The sequence below is a fragment of the Aulonocara sp. 'chitande type north' Nkhata Bay genome, linkage group LG3 (assembly GCF_057382095.1).
Source record: "Aulonocara sp. 'chitande type north' Nkhata Bay isolate Kocher_YH1m ecotype deep benthic linkage group LG3, A_spYH_male_GT1.1, whole genome shotgun sequence".
Lineage (NCBI taxonomy): Eukaryota > Metazoa > Chordata > Actinopteri > Cichliformes > Cichlidae > Aulonocara > Aulonocara sp. 'chitande type north' Nkhata Bay.
In genome coordinates, this window is record NC_141346.1 from 48,994,035 (window position 1) to 49,013,620 (window position 19,586).

Consider the following 19,586-nt stretch of genomic DNA (forward strand, 5'->3'; position numbering starts at 1 on the left):
CGAAGGAGGCCCCGTTAAGTGGCTAGTTGTCAGATGGACAGTGTTCAATAAAGCAAGATAAAGACCGTGCTTTATGTCCTGATTTAATTCAGTAATAAGGTGGGCACACAACAATGGCGACGAGGATGACACGGACCTGGATTTGTTTTTGTGAGAAGTAGACCCAGCGGCGGCACGGTGTTAGCAAAAACTTGTGGGCTAACATGGAAAAGTCGGGCATTCAACCATTCGCCTGCTACACTGAGATGGACGCGTGGTTAACATCCTTCGAGTTGTTTGCTGATGGGAAAGGTCTTCTTTTGACGCGATCAGACAGCGTAGACGCGCTCTTCTACTGCACTTGGCCGGACAGGACGTGCAGGACGTCTTCTCCACTCTACCACAGACGGGAGAGGCGAAGGATTACACCGCGGCGGTGACTGCGCTCAACACTTATTTTGTTCCTCAAGTGAATGCAGCATACGCACGCCAAACTTTCCACAAATTGTCCCAAACACCAGGTGAGACTGTGCAACAATTTTGTACACGTTTAAGGCGAGCTGCAAAAGACTGTGACTTTCAAGGTGACAATGATAACCAGATAAGGGACGCTATCCTGAGTAAATGCACTTCTGAATATGTACGGAGAAAGCTGCTCGAGGAGGGTCCCGGCTTAACTCTAACTCGCACGTTAGAGGTGGCTTCACACTGCGAACACGTGGAGGAGCAGATGGCGGCGATGAGTGTCGCCGGGGAAAAGAAAGGAGAGGACACGGTCAGCCGGATTTTTACGGTAGACTTACTGGGACCGTTACCTTCGAACCACTCAATACTTGTACTGATAGATTACTACAGTAGGTACTATGAGTATGATGTAATGTCATCTACAACTGCTGAAAAAGTCATTGACTCTATTGACTGTATATCTAGCAGACATGGGCTACCAGTTACCATCAAATCTGATAACGACCCACAGTTCAAATCTGAGCTGTTCAGAGAATATTGTGAAACTAATATCAAAATGGGCTCAAGCAAATGGGGAAGTGGAATGTCAAAATGCATCATTGATGAAAAGAATCAGGATCGCACAAGCCGAAGGACTTGACTGGAAGCGAGAGCTAAGAAAATATGTGACAGTGTATCGCAGCATTGAACATCCAACCACGGGCAAAAGTCCAGCAGAACTCCTGTTCAACCGCAAAATGAGAGGAAAGTTACCGAACATCGGTGAGGCAAAAGCAACGGAGTTGGACGTGCGTGACAGAGACGCTGAACAGAAAGGAAAATCAAAGATTTCTGCTGATGAACGACGGGGAGCTGAGTATTCAAAAGTTGACACGGGAGACACAGTGCTGGTTCAACAAGACAAAGTGGACAAGTTTACAACACCATTCAACGCAACACCACACAAAGTTGTAAGCGGAACTGGAAACCAAGCCTACCCAGCTTTTGGAGGACTCAGCCCACTTGGACCGCGAAGGCCGGGTCCTCAGGTGGATGCAGCCTCTGAATTTGGACACCCGGTGAAATCCAATTAATTTTATTCCGAGTTTTTTGTATATATGTATGTCACCCCCCCCCCCAACAGCCCTTTTGAATGTCTCCCCAATTCCGAGGTCTCAAGTTTGGCAAGTATGTGATAAGTATCCCAATCATGTCTGGAAATGGAAGAATCATTGATAGGAATTAGGCGATGCAAAAAAGACACAGACTCCAGAGTGTTTTCTCAAAGTGAAGTTTTAGTTTTTAGCACATTATATTTTTTTCTCCATTCTACACTTCCCTGTAATGATACATACAGTAGTAAGCCACTCTACATTCAAACCCCCCCACCACTGTGTTGGTCCCCAAAATATACATCTTCTTCGTCTGCATCATCTTTATCATTTTCTCTTGTTTTTTTTTCTTCAACACAACAAACAGACCATTGGGCAGACAGTGCAAATCTAGAAATTCAGTGAAATTGCTACGTAATGCAGTAGTAGGTTTCGGTAACGTTATATTCTCATTCTGTTGCTCTGACTTATTGCCATTCTATCGTGTCTATGTCTTTTCTTTCCTCTATCTTCCCCCTCCTGTTTTCTTTTTTTGTCTTTACTGTCTGTCTTTCATCAGATCCGCCCACATCGCCCCTCTGACTTAAAGCATTTGTTAAAATCTGGCCTCCTGAAAACGGCCACAGAGAGGAAATGCGAGCGTCCATGAAAGCAGCGCTTGATGGCTGTCTGTGAGGCGACACCGGAGCTCTCTACAAACACTCTCTCCTCTCTCACTTCCTGTTCTGGAGCAGTTCCTGATTGGATGGCAGAATGCTAGAATTGAGGAATATTATTATTAATCATTATCATGGAGAATTCTTGAACAGTGGGAGCTGGGGTCATCCCAACAACAACAATCTAGAGGGTTTGTGAGTAAGCAACCCAAGAAAAAAAAATCATGAAGCAAACCAAGTTTAGTGACAGCGAGGTCAAGTTTTGTCTCTGTTCGATTGTGTTTCTGAGTGTCACCTGCCTGAATCAAGACAATGTTTGAAATCCCAAAAATGGAAGGGTCTCTCGTTGTCAGCCAGGTGGCGACGTGGAGTAAATTATAGGATTTAAGAAAGGAAATGTTCCACTTGTTTTTGGAGTTTCAGGCGATTGAGGATGACGACGAAATCAGACTTTGGATTTTTGCACTCTTTTTGCAAAATACAATCAAAGAAAAAAGTCAAATTAATGAAACCAGCACCAATAACTTATCTGTAGTTGCCCGCTTCTAGCGTTACCCATAGACTGGTGGTGGTGTTCAGTTGTCCTGTTGTTGTAACGATAACTCAGGCGCCTTTATGTGACGGTAGCTATCAAACAGTGGCAAAATTTGGTTTTTGGCGTCAAAGGTGACATAAGTTGTAAGGTCTTTATGAAAAAGAAAAGAAAAAAACGCAAAGCCGCTTCACCAAAGTTTGAAAGCAAAAAACCCTTTTGGTACGAAGATGGAAACGATTTCGAAACATTGCTGATTCAGACAAGTTTTTAAGTGAGCGTCTAGGAAAAAAACGGTTCTGCGGGGTTTTTTGAAAGTTTGGTTCGAAGCAGCCGACACTTAGTTCTGCCTGTCAAGCGTAAAAAAAAAAGAACAATCAGTTTTGTTTCACGATACATTCGGATTCAAACCCTGTCCCACAGGAAGGAGAGAAGGCGAGAGAGAGAAAAAGAAGCAAAGAGACGACTGCTTTCTCCCGTTCTCTGTCGCTCTGTCTACGCATATCTCCTGCTCGCCGAAACACTCACTGGATACACGCTCAAGCACCCACGCACGCAAACACATGCGCGCACACACACGCACACACAACCTGACCGTCAAATAAGGTTACATTTCCTGATCAAATAGAAAATAAATAGCATCAGACTCAGTTTTCCACAAAAAACAAGATTATACAAAAACCAATAAAATTAACAACGTAATTTACAAAGCAAAATCATTTCTCATCAAATAAATCTACACAGAAGGTACCTTTAAGACAATGTGAATATCAAGGACGCAACAGGAGTAAAAACAAGAGTGGGAGGTAAACGTTTCAGTGTGACACCCACTTCCTGTCGTCACCCCCTAAAAAACACAGATTATCCTGAAAGAATGAAAATATTGCTAAAATAATTTTTTTTTTCAGTTTTTTTCCTCCCTCTCTTGTATCCCATCACTCTATCATAATGATCAGACAAGAATAAACAGATTTTTGTTGGTTCACATCAAAAAAAAAAAAAAAAGCTTCCTCATCATGGTCACCATCTAGCAGCTTTTGGTCTGCTCGAACCTGCAGACGTTCCAGGTTCAGAAATCCAACTGGATTGCGGTGTTTTTCTTTTGATTTGACACACATGCGGTGGGTTTCATTCATTCTCATGTGTTGGGTGGGCTTTATGAGTCTGCTTGGATTCGTTTAAATTTAATACTCTGTGATGAGGTTCTAAATGAGAGAATAGACACACGTACACACCAAAAAAAAAATCATCATTTGGTGCCAAATTAAAATTAAAGGTAAGCTGTGGAACTTTTAACCAATAAGAGATGATAGATAAAGCATGTTTTATGACTGGATCCAAGTTTTGTTTGCGTGTAAGCAACACATTCACAATACTGATTTCATGCTGTTCTCCTGATCCAACATTTAGTGATGTGTAGAATTTGTGCCAGAAAATGCTGGAAAGTGAAGCAAATGTGCCCAAAACCGCAGTTCCTCAAATGACCACTTGAAGCTCTCCTGTTGAAATATTTATTAATGGTGGAACCCAACCTAGCTGTCTGCTAATCTCACCCAGTCAACTACACCCACGTGGAAAGCGTTTGTGGGGTTGGTGTGCTCTCTTAGAGCTCGGTTAAGAAGCTCGATCATCCAGGAGGCGCTCAGACTAAAGCTGCCACTTCACCACACAGAAAAGAAGTCGATTCAGGTGGTTTGTGACCAGGATGCCTCCCGGGCACCCCCTAAAGGCCCATGTATGCTCAACATGCATCAAGTTGCGATTGGTTAGTTTTTGTGGCGATCGCGTCAATTTTCACAACCATTTTATTGACACAGATTTACAGATTGCAACAGTATTGAAAAGATGAGACATTCTGGAATAAATAAACATTCAGTGATTTCTTTATTTACGATTTTGACCGAACCAGCGCTAATGTGGAGGTTCTGTCTGAATCGCCACGCCTATCATTTAGGAAAATACTGCGGCGAGTACCGAGTCGTGGCAAAGCCATTATTCGCAGACACGACGACCAACACGTCGACCAACACGTCGAGGATTAATTAGCCATCAGTCACGGGTGGATGCATGGATTGAGGCTATGCTACTCCCATTCAGTGTATGCACCTTGCTAACAAAGGTTGCTATCATTAGCCAATAACCTCTGGATCCAGAAAGCCAAACTTCAAAACAGGACTTCACAAACCAGTGGGTATCACCACAGAAGCTAAACCTAGCATATGTAGCTTTTTTTAGCGAGCAAAGGCAGATGTTAAAAATGTAAATTCACCAGGCCTCCCTAACAGACAAAGTACATTCATGATGAGTGAGACATAAAATCATCAACGTAAAACTGTGTTTAGAACAAAACTCCACACGGCACCTTTAAAAAAAATGATTCAGCTTTAAACGTGGAATGTTTGGGGATTTCTTTGTTTTTTTAAATCCACCACACCACAAGTAATGAATGAAAGCAAATCCACCCATGCCAATCCAGTTCATTCCTCCTCCTTTTAAGGTCTGCTAAAGGGGAATTCTGCTGAATTTCAGCACTCACATTACAGCCTCACACATTTAACACGTGATGTGAATTCAGAATTCGAGTGGACTTCCCCTTTATGATATCTGCTACACTAGTGTTTCTCCCGTAATACACTACAGAAATATCCAGAGACATATGTATATATATAAAAACATTATCATCATCAGTAGTACTTAGAGTAGAGTAATAGTAGTAGAGTAACAAGTAAGAAGAAGGAACATTATTGTACTTATATCATCATCTTCATCAGTGGTTATTAGGGACTTCAGGCTCATCCTTTGGTGGAACCCGGCAGACTGGGAGAGGAGTTAACGCCAGAATCAGCCGTGTGTGTCTGTGTATGTGTGTGTGTGTGTGTGAGACAGTGTGATTTAAAGTAATATTCAGGTGCATGAATCAGCTGTTGGCGTGTGAATTGTTTAACCTGGATAAACTCTCTGTAGCTCTGTCCTCTGATATTTACAGTAAAAATGTACCTGCGCCCGCGTCTATGTGGCGGTTCGTGGGTTCGGCAATAGTTTTGGGACTTTTGTGTGAAATTGCTTCTTTTGTTTATTGATGTATTGTGCTATCCACGCATGAAATCAGCATCTCTGACCAAAAGATAAATACGAGGCCACGGCGCAGACCCTTCCTCCCTTAGGTGACTTAGAAATGTGTTAAACGTGGTAAGTGTTGCACCAAAAGAGATGTTATATCTCTCGTTTTGAGGCAGATTTGAAGCAGGCCAGCTACCGATTTCAGGGCACTGATCTGCCGTTTCCACGAATTTAAATTTCCACGAGTCTGCACTCGGACAGTATTTATCTTCTGGTCTGCAACATAATGTGTGTACAGCAAAATGTGAACCAGTTTCACACAACTCAGTTAGAAAGAAGGTACAGTGTTTACCTTGGATCACCGAGTTTGCGCCTTTTTACAAAAAGCAACCACCTCCGTGACACAAGACGACAGAGGAAAAAAAACAGTGGATTGTTTTGTACCTTTTTCTGTCTCCCAACACTTTTACCGTCATCTTCCTGATTTCTCCCTGTCCCCTAACCCTCCCCTACCCCCCATTGGATCTAATGGAGTGACACCTAGGTGGCGCTCTCCCCGGCTCCAGAAGAGGCCCCGCTGGGCTTGGGCTCGGGCTGGTCGGAGTGAGCTGTCTGCGGGGAGGAAGGGTTAAGCGTGTCCCCTCTCTCGCCTCGCTCCTGGAGGTTGCGCTGGTTCCTGGCGGCCTCCGTGAGCATCTGCATCCGGCGCTCCTGGTACTCCTCCAGGCCTCGCCAGAGCTCGGCACGCTCCCGTTCTCGCTTCAGCTCCCTGGAGAGGCGGCGGAGAAAGGAAAGTAGTTAAGTTTAAAGGGCAGAAATTAGAAAGTGGTACCGGGCCTCAACTCTCACGGCCCAGTACCAAACGACTCGGGGGTTGGGGACCGTTGATTTATATCGGACTGTCATCCCTGACTCTAATTTCAGCTTCTATTAAAATGCTAATTCTTACAGATATGTAATTCTAGATCTAGTTCGTGAATAACAGGGTCCAAATTTTCTATCCTAAGCTAAACTTAGATAAATTCATCCAGTCTTTACTTCATCACTTAACAAATAAAACGTGTCTTTTCATTAAGAGATGATCAAACTGCTGAACTATCCCTGTAGATTTTATTTTCCTCTGGTATCTACTATCTTGAGGTTGAGGCTGGAATTATGATGTGATCCGTGTCCAAAAGATGACCTAAGCGATACATACTTACAACGTGAAATACAATGTGACAGATAATGGAAGAAACGCCGCCTAAAAAATGACTTAGTTCTTAGTTTCTTCCTCTTGTTGTCACCGTCGTATCCAGTGACACAAAGACACGCACAAAAGCAGTGAGTCACACTCACTTCTGTTTCTCCACTTTGTAGGAGGCAGTGAGGTCATCAAAGAGTTTGCTGTTCATCTCCATGAAGGTCTTCAGCACGTTGTAAATCAGAGACACGATGGTCCTGGAGAAACACAGATGGGTCATCAAATGCTTCAATGATGGTGAGAATATGAAAAAAGTCATTTGGTGTGTACCTAAAAATTTAAATGAATAGTGAAACGTAACAGGAGCTTGTATAGTAATATGGCAGTATAGTATCAGGGTCTGAATACTGTGTGTGATAAAGACAAGAATAAAAGGACTTCTGTTATGGCTAACTTAAGGGTTCCTACCAACAATTATTTTCATTATTCAACTAATTTGTAGCCTAAAATATGACAAAAGATCTTCCCAAATGAACTCGCCACTAACAGACTAAACTCATAGACTGAATATAAAAGATGGAAACCAGCCCCTGCCTCCTTTAAGCTGGAAAGCTTTGGCCTGAGTATTTTACATGTTGCCATCTTGGGGGTTTGTAACCGAATATTACGAATGAGGAGCAGATCTCAGTGAGAAACGGAGGGTTATGCACGCTCGTGGCGTATCATCGTATGAGCCACACGGCTGCAGACTCCTTTTTGACTCTAATGGGACCATAAATTGAAAGTGAACATCAGGCTGTATTCATAAGGACTTGAAGCTAACGACTAAGCCTGTGAACCCATCATGACCCTTTTCACCCTCTGACTGGACAAGTTGTGATATTTGCTCGTAACAGAGGTTAAGCTCTAAACAAAAAGTTACGATGGGAGTGGTTATGCGTGCCACTGACTGGTTCCAGTGCTCCTTGGAGACTCTGTAGAGGGTAGCGAACACCAGTGGAAGGATGACTTGACAGTTTTCCTCAATCAGACTGAGGATGTATTCATTGTTCCAGAAGTAAAGAGCCCGCTCCGCTACCTAAAGCACACACACACACACACACACACACACACACACACACACACACACGGGCACAAAGAAGAGTTGATTTTCTTTCATCAGAGTTGTGCAACATTCTTTTTATTAAACTGATTCGTCTAAGAAGTAACTGATTTTCCAGCCTAATACCTGGAGGTAATCAGATTACTATAATCACATTTGTTTTAATCCTGTCTACACCCAAAGCGGTTTTAATCTGTGAGTGACGTCTGTGGTTATTGTTTCCACTTCTGCGTTATTTTAGCACCTGGAAGTGAGGACTGGAGATGCAGGCTGCTATCTGCTTGAAGAGCGGCTCCTGAATCCGCATGAACTGAGATGGCTCTATCACATCCAGGATCTCCTCGATCTCCCCCAGGAACATCACCTAAGTGCGTGCACATTTTTTAAAATGCAGATACAGAGAGATAGGGAACGACGAGTTAAATCGACACAGTTGCAGCGATGCAACAGTTGAGGAGAAAGAAACATCAACAGCTTTTTCATCGTCATCGGTCTCACCTCTTTCTGCGTGCAGGTTTTAGGCCAGTACTTGAGCAGCCCTCTGATGATCTGCAGAGCAAATATGAGCACATGTTAAGAGAAATAAACACTGAAGCCATTAGCTCAGCAGGGTGGCTGGCTGACATCCATCTCTACCATCTCCAATGAGTCATTTCCATGCTCTGGCTTTTGCATTAAGAATAATGTCTTTAAGTTTTCACTGACTCTCAGCTGGCTGCATGGGTAACATTAACCATGCTGCTTAAAACTCCTACTTGCTATCTGTCTAAAGTCTAGGATCATGCGGTTATTTTGGTTATTATTAAAAAGGCAAAAAAAAAAAAAAAGAGAAAGATTTTTTTAAAACATTTTAAACTGGTTTCTTCGGGGAGTAAAACTAAAAAGGCGTGCAGCTAAATGTTCAGAATAATTTTGAATTTCCTGTAAAGTGTGAACAGAAGCATATCTAAACCAAAATAATGAAGTTGTGGGCCCCAAAATCAAATCAGAAAAAGATCAAATGACTTAGTTTCAGGAAATTCACAACATATGGCTGCCCCTCGCTGAGAGTTTTTCTTTCCCACTGTCGCCAAGTGTTTGCTCATAGGGGCTCATCTGATTGTTAGAGTTTCCTCTGTATTATTCAACCCAGTATCAGCAAAACGTGTAATAGACACACCGGTCCACCGTGTCCATGCTTTGCCTCTCCAAAATGTGAAATAGACATGCACGCATGTTGCAGCACCAGCAGGGGGAGATAATATCTTTAAAGCCAAGAAATCAAAAAACATATAGAGTATATTTCAGGGTTCTTAATAGTCAGAAATTATTAAGTTAATATGTGTTTACATGTAAATGTGTCAATAATGTCAGTTTAAAGCTTTCGCATGATTATTATATTGTTTGCAACTTTTATTGTTTGCAACTTACTGCAACTTCTGCGTGTTTTTTCCCTTCGCGTTTTGGAGAGGAAAAGCGTGACATGGACACACTTTGTGGTGATATCAGGTCGTATTTTTGCCGGTCTTTACTTTGCAATTAAGAACGCTTTCAGGCGACTTTGTTTTGACGGTTTATAAATGAAATTCAATTCGTCCAATAACTTTTTGTGAGTTTATCTCTACAGTTGTCTTTCCTCACTTCACAAATAGTCAGATGACCCACTGTTTACCTTAAAGAAATGATTCATACAGCTTTAAAGCGTCTATGATTATTCACATGCATTATTTTCTCCCATATTTTCAGTTCTTAGGAAAAAACTGAAAATCTTTATAAAACGTGTTGGAATAAGTACAGCGAATGAAGAAGCAGTCTTACATATTCAGTGACTGTGGCATCTTTCTCCATAAACTGCACCACACAGTAGGCCAGCTGTAACGACAGAGAACACGGGGTTACGCACACACAAACTGTCACACTCACACCTACGCACTCTCTCTCTCTCTGGCGCTGTCAACGAGACAATGGGGAATTTAGCACTTATCCCTCAGGATTACACACTGCTAAAGATCGGAAAGACAAGTTTTCCAAATGTGCGCGAGTGCGCGTACGTGTGAGTGTGTGTCTGCAGCTACATCAGCTTTTGTCTCCTCTTATATTAGCGGCAATCATTTCCTATTATTCTGATATTGTGTGTGCATTTGTGTGTTTGCATATGTGTGTTCTGCGGTTGCCCCCTCCGCCCAGGCCGGTTGCCGTGGCGAGTGGGCACCGTGGCGACGGAGACTGTGTGTACGTGTGTTTACTTCGGAAGGAGTGATGTCACACACGCAAAGTCCCTTAAGGGCAATGTGAGATAGAGGTTAGACCTCTTGTCTCTCCCCCTCCGTCTATCCTTTGACTGGTTCCCAGTATTACACTAGTGGTTCATTTTATCTTCATAAGTTAGAGCCGAAGTGACTCAATTAAAAGTTTTTTGGGATTATACTGTCATATTATTGATGATGTTTTTAGATCTTTTTGTAGGACAGTTTTCTTCTTTGTTGTTCCTTCCTTTGCCACCTTGTTGAACTGCAGCATCATTGTCTGCCTCACTGTCTGAGCTTTCATCTCTTACAGATTTTTCTGTCTAATCTCCCTTTTTCTCCATACTGGCTATCTTTCTTGTTCATCTTCTTCTCTCCCTTCATCCAAGACTTTCCTATTGCTGCACCCGTGGCACAACATGTTTACAAAAATACAGTGTAAGAGGGAGTGGCGGCTAAAAAAGGAAGTGTTGAAAGCTGGAATATAAAGAAAGCAGGAGAAAAGAAGAGGATTAAAATAAAGTGGGCAAACTATTTAAAGCATTAGTGAGGCGTTTGAGAAACTTGGGGTAAATATGACATTGGATTCTGCTGTCGAGTCAAGGTTTGCGGTTGCATGAGGTCATTGTTAGGCAGGGATTATGTAGTAGACTTCTGTGGACCTTTGTAAAGATTTTACTGATATTGATTTGTCAGGGTGACAGGTCAAATTAAGCTCTATTTTTGGAGCTGAAGTCAGCTCTACTTGATAATGGAAATGCAAGGCAAGCCCTGCTTGCCCAAAAAAACCGAGCAAAAGACATGAATTAAAACCCAAGTGAGTGCTATCTCTGTCCTTGCATCTCAAACAATCTGTTCCATAAGCTTCTCTCATTGCCTGTTTGCACCATCTTTTAAATTACTGTCATCTTCTGGCCACAGTTGGCTAGTGTCTCTAAAAGCAGCTCTGCTTGCCCCTGGTTCCATTGAAATCTGTCTATTTCATGCGCATGCCTGTGTCCAGTTAGCAATGACTGGAACATGTCAAGCTAAGAGGCCTAAAACTTTTTCTGGTTGCACATGTGAGAATTAACTTATAGCATATCAGTTTTTTGCTCTTTAAATACAGTATTGGAATACAAATATTACAGCTAAATAAAGCCTATGACCAAATCATCTTTGTAGTGTCTCTATACTGTTTCCACACTTTGGAATTAAAGAAAATAAAAATACTGAAATCAGAGGAATGAGACCGTCCAAGAAGGTTGGTTCATAAAAATAAAGTTATTACTATCAAATAATGATAGACTTCAGTCACTTCAGTACATCTCACACTTCAGTATCCACAGTAACTGCTCAAAGCCTAACTATATGCTTAAGAAATGAAAATATGTATATTTTTAAAATCTGAGCTGCAAACAGTGGACCTGCAGCCGAAAATAACAGCCATAAATCGCTAAGGAACACACTTTTTAATTACACTGGTGACACAGTTAATGACTGGTAATGGTTAAGGGGTTAGGAGAGCAGAGAACTCCATTTGTGTTCATGAATAATTTTGCCAGTGCACAAGTGAATAATAAAAAAGCCCCCGTACTGCATCCCTTTCTTCCCCATTTTATAATCAGATTCCGATCATAAACACTTGCCACCCTGGAAGTTCCTGTTCCTGTATATGAGTTTATATCTACTGCTGAAACACAATCCATTGTTGTTTTAACCCTTGTATGGTGTTCGGGTCTGTGAGACCCGTGTTCAGTTTTTTTCAAAAGAAAAATTAAACAATTAATTATTTTTTCACGTGTAAATGTGTTGTGTCTTTCCACTCACTCCACTTGATTATAACTGATTTATTTATAACATTTTATATAAAAGAAAAACAAGAAGCACATTAATTCATAAATGTGATCTAACAAAGGTAAAGGGAAAAAATTAACCATGTTTGCTGTTCATATGTCTTGTAATTGGGATGAAGTAAACATCTGTTGAGTAATTTAACATAAAATTGTTTGATAGTGTTAATTTGGAAAGCCAAAACTCTAGCGGGTCCACCAGACCCATGAACACTGGCTGAGTAACAAAAATACGAACACCACACAAGGGTTAAGAAGCTTGCAGCAGCCAAATAAGAGAAAAATTGTTTAGCAATGTTGTGTTTAATTTATGTTGAAGCAAATATATCTGCATTTAATGAAACATGTTTGTGTGAGACGATGTGGACATGTTACTGATGTTACTTGTGTTATTTTCATCAGACAGCCAAAGTCGTGAAGCTCAGTTTAAGCTGTGATTTTAAACTGGCCGTAGGTGTGAATGTGAGAGTGTGATTATCTGTCTGTGCTAGCCACACGATGGGCTGGTGACCTCCAGAGTGTAACCTGCTTCCACTCCCTATGATAGTTTCGAGAGACTCCAGCCCAGCCCCCTGTAACCCTAAGTGAGAGAAGCTGTTAGGAAAATGGATGGCTGAATAGATGATTAGCTTTACTGAACCCACACTGGGGCCACATACTCTAAGTCAGTGATATCAATACATTCAAATGTATTTCAGTGCTCATCTTCTAAGATGTTTAAACAGTTTGCTGTGATATCATATTTTGATACCGGCATCCAGAACTAGGTCAGTCCTGAACAGCCACACCTACTGAGTACAAAACTGCCATCCACAAGACCCTGCTTCTCCCGTGACCCTGTCAAACCGAGTGTGTGTGAGTGTGTGAATAATTTATGTGTGTGAACCACAGGGAGAGGAGAGATGGGGAGAAATGTAGGGCACAGTGATGCTGAGACCCAGAATACACACAGACACACATTTTGTGGGGAACAAACTGTATCTTCTGCATAAGCAAACAAAGTATGGCACAAATAAAATGCACAGGCGTGCACAAACACAATAGACTGGCAGCCATCTGTGTCACCAAGTATTATAATAACCCAGACACACATACTCGTACACAAACACCAAAAAAAATCAAAGGCACTCACACACGAATGTAACTCAGATGTGAGTGCGTCTCTCAGCGGCACTATCTGTGACTCAACCCTGCCTCCTAGTGGTACATTTGACACATTGTTAAAATGTCTAAGTATTACCAGGAACAATTTTAGACACATTAAGCTCATTTACTTCTTCTTGGGTTCATACATATATTCAAGCCAGATGTTTGTTTAGATGTTTTTAAGTGCAGGAGACCAATCAGACAATGGTCATGGTGACAGGTAGAGTTTAGGATAGCCGATTAAAGTGTCTGTCAAGAATAAAAGCAACAAGCTTGCTTCTACCTGGAGATCTTTTTCTATAGATTTAGTTTACAAAGACATGAATATAAAACTGTGCAAAAGTCTTGAGCTACCCTTCATTTTTTATATGTTATTTTATTCAAACCAGTTGAAACACAAATAGAAAGAAATACAGTATATCAGGCAAAAACAGAGTTTGTGCAATTCTAAAAAGTTTAAAAGTTAATTTTTGGTATGACCACCTTGATTGTTAAACACTTACTTGTGAGGTAAGCTTTCTTGTAATAATTTCTTTAAGTAGTCTTAAGGAATAATTCTCCAGTTTTCCTGAAGGGGACTGAAAGATCTGTTCTGTTCTCTGTCAAGATGATCTCACACTGCTCTATGTTGATGTCTGGGCTCTGGGGAGGCCAATCCACGACTGACGCTGCTTCACTACTCATAACATTAGTCGTCTCCATCCTTTTCTCTCCCCACACGCCACTGCCATTCTTGTTCATAGCCTGGTCACTTCCCGGATCGACTACTGCAACTCTCTTCTTTTTGGTCTTAGTCAAAAATCTCTCCATAAGCTTCAACGTGACCTGAACTCTGCTGCCCATATTATCACCAGGACCCCTTCTATGCACCACATCACCCGTGTTCTGCAGCAGCTTCATTGGCTTCCGGTTAAATACCGCATCAATTTCAAGATACTTTTGTATACATTCAAGGCTATCCATCATCTCTCGCCTTCATACCTCTCTGACCTGGTTCAGATCACCATTCCCGCTCGGTGTCTCTCTTTCCATCCCTTCCCCTCGGCTACCTACCACGGGGCGCAGGGCTTTCTGTCGCTCTGCCCCCCGCCTTTGGAACTCCCTTCCTCCTGAGATGAGAAACATCGCTTCCCTTTCTCTTTTTAAGGCCAGACTCAAAACTCACCTGTTCACAAAAGCCTATTCCACATAAGCTTTTCCATCCTGCTATTTTAATTTATTTTATTTAATTGCTCCATGTTTTATCCTTATAAATTTGTAAATTGTTATGTTTGTTGTTGTTGTTGCTTGTCTCTATTCTGCTGTGTACAGTGTCCTTGAATGTTTTGAAAGGTGCTTTATTAAATAAAATGTATTATTACTGTGTTTTTTCTGTCCAAGTAGGTTTTTTCACTGCATGGGGAGTTTGTTTGAGATCACTGTCAGGCTGAATAATTAAGTCTTTTTCAATCACCCACTTTCCAGATGGCATTGCATGGTGCCTCTAAATCTGACAGAACTTTTCTATGTTCATAATTTGATCAGTTTTGACAAGTTTTCCAATACTCCTGACTTAAATGCAGCCCCAAACCACGACAGAGCCTCCATCATGTTTTACAGATAGCTATATCTCTCAGGTCCTGTGCGAGGTCTTTACTTTTTTGCTAATTTTATCTTAAGACATGAATTTTATACACTGCTCATCTACTATAAATAGTTTTCAGGCCTGCCACTTCTTCTTTTCCCCACGACTTACCCACTTCCTCAATTTTTCCCAAGATATACTCTTCGGGAATCACCTCGATGGTGAAAAAATGCTATTTTTTGCATGTCAAACTGGGTTATCTGTGTGAGTTTTCATAGATTCAGCTCAAGAAATGGGAGCAAATTATGTGTTTTACGAAAGGCTGCTAGTACCAGAATCAGAGTACTTTATTAATCCCAGAGGAAATGATGTGGTCACATTTGCTCCAAGACAGTAAGAACAGTAACTAACTAAACTAAATTAATTAATACAATATATTAAGAAGTTACAAAATATAACAAAATAGCTCTAATTATAAATATCCCAGTATATTACAGTAACAAAGTATCTAAAGAATCCTCTAAAATGGACTGAAACTGAGTGAAGGCAGGTATTTTTGCTTGAAAATGTAACAAATACAAGCAAAATACACATAAGGACACAGGAAAGTACGGCTGCAAGGAACATCAGTCATTCAAACACATACTCTCCTCTTCATTCGGATGTAATTAGGGCATCAAACGACATCAAAAAATGTGACTGCATTCGTGGTGATAAATAGGTGTCGAAAACTGTTTCCCATGGTACATAAAATCAAAAGAAGCTGACGACAGGGCCGAGCTTTGTTAAAGAGTCTAACGTTAAAGCACAAATATAAACTGGTAGTGAGGGTAGGATAGTCACCGACCTGCGCGTGGAAGATGGAAAGGGACTTTGCCGTGTGTAGCGGGATGAGGACCCGAACCAGGAACTGCTTATGTTCAGACTTCAGCGGCAGGGCGAAGCCGTTTATGATGCTGGAACAGAGGAGATGAGAAGGCAGTTAAAAGTGACCGTCGTTTCTCGGGGGTATGTGGGGGTTTTTTTTATGACAAAAAGCACATGTACGCCTTTTACTTAAGTCATCCTGTTTAAAAATCAGCACCACGACCCTCCAACTTTAAGGCCACCTGTCCAAAAACATCCCGGTCACCTGTTACCAAACGCGATCTTCTAACGAACACATTTCAATCAATGAATGGTGCGAATGGTAATATTTATTTACACCACAGCATCATGTGTTGCTTCAAAAAAGAAAAAACCCTCCTCTGAGTCACACATGTGTACGCCTGTGCATTCATCTGTGCTCTCAGACTCTATTTTCGTACTGTGTCCGTTTCCGAGTGACTGGACGAGCGCGTGGTCTGCTCTGTTCACAGCTGCACCGGCTGCCCACAGAGAGAAAAGTATGAGCAGCAGAAGAGTGGGAACTAAACTTGGAAAGTGCGACGCTCATTTAGCTGTAAAACGAGCCGCCCGTCAGTTTTTTTCACGGGCGATTCATGTGTTTGTCTGCATCAGTCCGTCCGTCTGTCTTCATTTCTAATAGCGCTGTTGTCAGTTTAACAGAGGAGTCCTTCAGTAATATCTCCCTCCTGCTGTTCCTCTAATCTGTCTCTCTGCTTCCTTTCTCGCCCTCTTTCTGAACGCCTCCCCGTCTCCTCTATCTATGCACCGCATCCTCTCTCACCCATCTCTCTCCCGCACTCTCCATGTGTGGGAGGAGCTATAAATACCTCTGTTACCACCAACATGAATACAAACCTCTCTCTCCTCTCCTGCTCCCTCCTTCCTCCACTTCTGACTCACTGTTCACTCACTCGTCCCCTCTCCGGCTCCATCTATCCCTCCATTCCTCCTTTTTCCCTCACCTTGGACTCGTCCTCTCCCTCGCCTTCCTTGAGCCGCCACTTGTTTCCGAGATCGCCTCACTATTGTTAAGAGCTGAAAAGTTACTGTTGGTCTCTTATGGCAGGAAAAAAAACACTCTCAGTCTGGATACATCCTTCTTTTTAACTCCTAAGTATAACATCAGACAAGGAAAGACAAACACACAGGGCAGAGGCTAGACTCCATTAGCCGAAATTCCCCTGAGAGGGATTAATATTTATTGTTTCTGATACTGATTTGTTTGCGTTCTTATTGCTTATTACTTCTTTGGGTTGTTGTCTTAGTCTTTCCATTTCTAAATTATCATTAGCACATCTGTTTATCTGCTCTGGCTACAGACTTAAAACACGGATGCAGCTTCACAGCGAGGCTTCACTATCCGACATCAAGAAGCTGATGTCAATCAGAATCAGAATCAGAATCAGAATACTTTATTGATCCCTGGGGGAAATTATTTTTTGTTACAGTGCTCCATTTTAAACCAACATTAAGACAAGACAGAAAATACACTAACTAAGAATAGTACAATATATACATATATATACATACATACATACATAAGTCACTCATAAATAAATAGTTGGAAAAGAAACATGTGTAGTTGTAGCAGCAAACAGTGTGTTAAGTGGATGTGTTGTACAGGGAGATGGCCACAGGCAGGAATGATTTCCTGTGTCGTTCAGTGGTGCTTTTCGGTAATCTCAGTCTCTCACTGAACGTGCTCCTGTGACTGACCAGCATGTCATGGAGTGGGTGGGAGGTGTTATCCAACATTGTCTTTATCTTGGACAGCATCCGCCTCTCCGACACCACCTTGAGGGAGTCCAGCTCCATCCCCACAACATTGCTGGCCTTACGGATTAGTTTATTAAGTCTGTTGGCATCTGCGACCCTCAGCCTGCTCCCCCAGCATGCAACAGCATAGAGGATCGCACTGGCCACAACAGACTCATAGAAAATCCTCAGCATTTTCTGGCAGATGTTGAAGGACCTCAGTCGCCTCAAAAAATAGAGACGACTCTGGCCCTTCCTGTAAAGTGCTGTGGTGTTTTTAGCCCAGTCCAGTTTATTGTCAATGTGTACTCCAAGGTATTTATAGTCCTCCACAATGTCAACACTGACCCCCTGGATTGAAACAGGGGTCAAGTGTTTCCTGGTCTTCCTGAAGTCCACGATCAGTTCCTTGGTCTTTGCCACGTTGAGCTGCAGATGATTCTGCTCACACCACGTGACAAAGGAGTCGACCACAGCCCGGTACTCTGTCTCATCATCCCTGCTGATGCATCCAACCACCGCAGAGTCATCAGAAAACTTCTGAAGATGGCAGGTCTCTGTGCAGTGGCTGAAGTCTGTGGTGTAGAGGGTGAAGAGGAAGGGGGAGAGGACAGTCCCCTGTGGTGCCCCTGTGTTGCTGATCACCTTGTCAGACACACACTGTGGGAGACGTACATATTGTGGTCTTCCTGTCAGGTAATCAACAATCCAGGACACCAGAGAAGCATCCACCTGCATCGCTGCTAACTTATCACCCAGGAGGGTCGGCCTGATGGTGTTGAAAGCACTGGAAAAGTCAAAAAACATGACCCTCACAGTGCTCGCCGGCTGGTCCAGATGGGTGTAGACACGATTGAGCAGGTAGATGATAAGCGAACTGAAGGGGATCCAGGTGTGGTCTTACTATGGGTCGCAGCTGGTCCAGGATGAGCCTTTCCAGGGTCTTCATGATGTGGGAGGTCAATGCCACGGGCCTGTAATCCTGGGGGCCATGTGCATCTTTTACTCCCTGTCTGTGACTTTAAACTTGTGCCTTTGTGGGTTTCTCTGCCTTAGACTTACTAGAGTGCCCTTGTTAGCATAACAAGACCATTAGGCTACTGCTATATAGCCTGCTAAAAAGCTAGGTTGTTATGTAGCTTTAGATTATATGTCAGCATCAAACCAGAACATCAGTAGCATTGCAACTCATCAGCTCACAGGTTACTTCACAACAGTTTGAGTGAAGACTCATTATGCGATGACTGTTTGCAAGGATGCTGTTCTTTTGCACTGTAGACAGATGGGCGCCTTGCCATCACATTAGCTCATCTGTACTTTAGCCGGATGAGCTAAAAACATTAAGCTAACTTAATTCAGACTTTTCTCTGGAGTCTGTTCTGTTTTAAAATGGCTTTCATGGCTACAGAAGAGGATTATGGTCAGAATTCCCCCAAATATTTTTTTCAGTGGCCCTAATCCTCATCAGTGCAAAATTGATATAATGCTAAGTACTCATCTAAGCTACTAAGCATCTAAGCTAATCTACTGGAAGCAGTACATCTACTTAAATCCAGAACTATTTTTGTGTCTCCTGCAGATAACAAATTTAGGGTTTTTTTGAGTGAAAGCAATATGACTGGAAATGTTTATTTGTTGCTAGCCAACAATACTAACAGTAGCTCTTTCTTTGGTGCTAATTCTAAAGTTACAACCCCTTCAGCTAATTAACAACAGAGCAATAAATAGATGTATGCAAATAAATAAAACAGCTAGAACTAATATCTGCAAATATGTAAACATGTGGATAAAATATTATTACTATATTATTGCTATTATTATTATTATTGTACACTGAACAGTCTTACAGGAGCTGGTATAAAGGACCTCCAGAGGTACTCAGTCTTGCACCTTGGTGCAATCAGTCTTTGACAGAAGGTGCTACTGTGCTATTACTCTATAACTACCAGCGCATGGAGTGGGTGTTGATCATAACTGATTTGAGAGCATTCTTCTCATGGCCACCTGCTGGACTGTCTCAAGATCAGAACCGACCACTGAGCCGGCTTTCTCGATAAGTTTGTCTACTCTGCCCCTGTCACAGGGGAAAGGTGTCCGCACCAGCAGAC

General features: G+C 42.1%; 1 protein-coding gene across 1 annotated transcript in view; it reads right to left on the reverse strand.

Annotated features, from left to right (window-relative positions):
* Positions 1–1,706: 1,706 nt before the first annotated feature.
* ppp2r5b (protein phosphatase 2, regulatory subunit B', beta) overlaps positions 1,707–19,586 on the reverse strand; it is a 53,036-nt gene continuing 35,156 nt past the window's right edge. The window contains exons 7-13 of the mRNA XM_086284459.1: positions 15,683–15,791; positions 9,866–9,919; positions 8,567–8,617; positions 8,313–8,432; positions 7,917–8,044; positions 7,122–7,223; positions 1,707–6,552 (exon numbers count right to left, since the gene is read on the reverse strand). Coding sequence (XP_086140585.1) covers positions 6,324–6,552; positions 7,122–7,223; positions 7,917–8,044; positions 8,313–8,432; positions 8,567–8,617; positions 9,866–9,919; positions 15,683–15,791 — 793 coding nt within the window. The 3' untranslated portion in view covers positions 1,707–6,323. The remainder of the gene's footprint in view (positions 6,553–7,121; positions 7,224–7,916; positions 8,045–8,312; positions 8,433–8,566; positions 8,618–9,865; positions 9,920–15,682; positions 15,792–19,586) is intronic.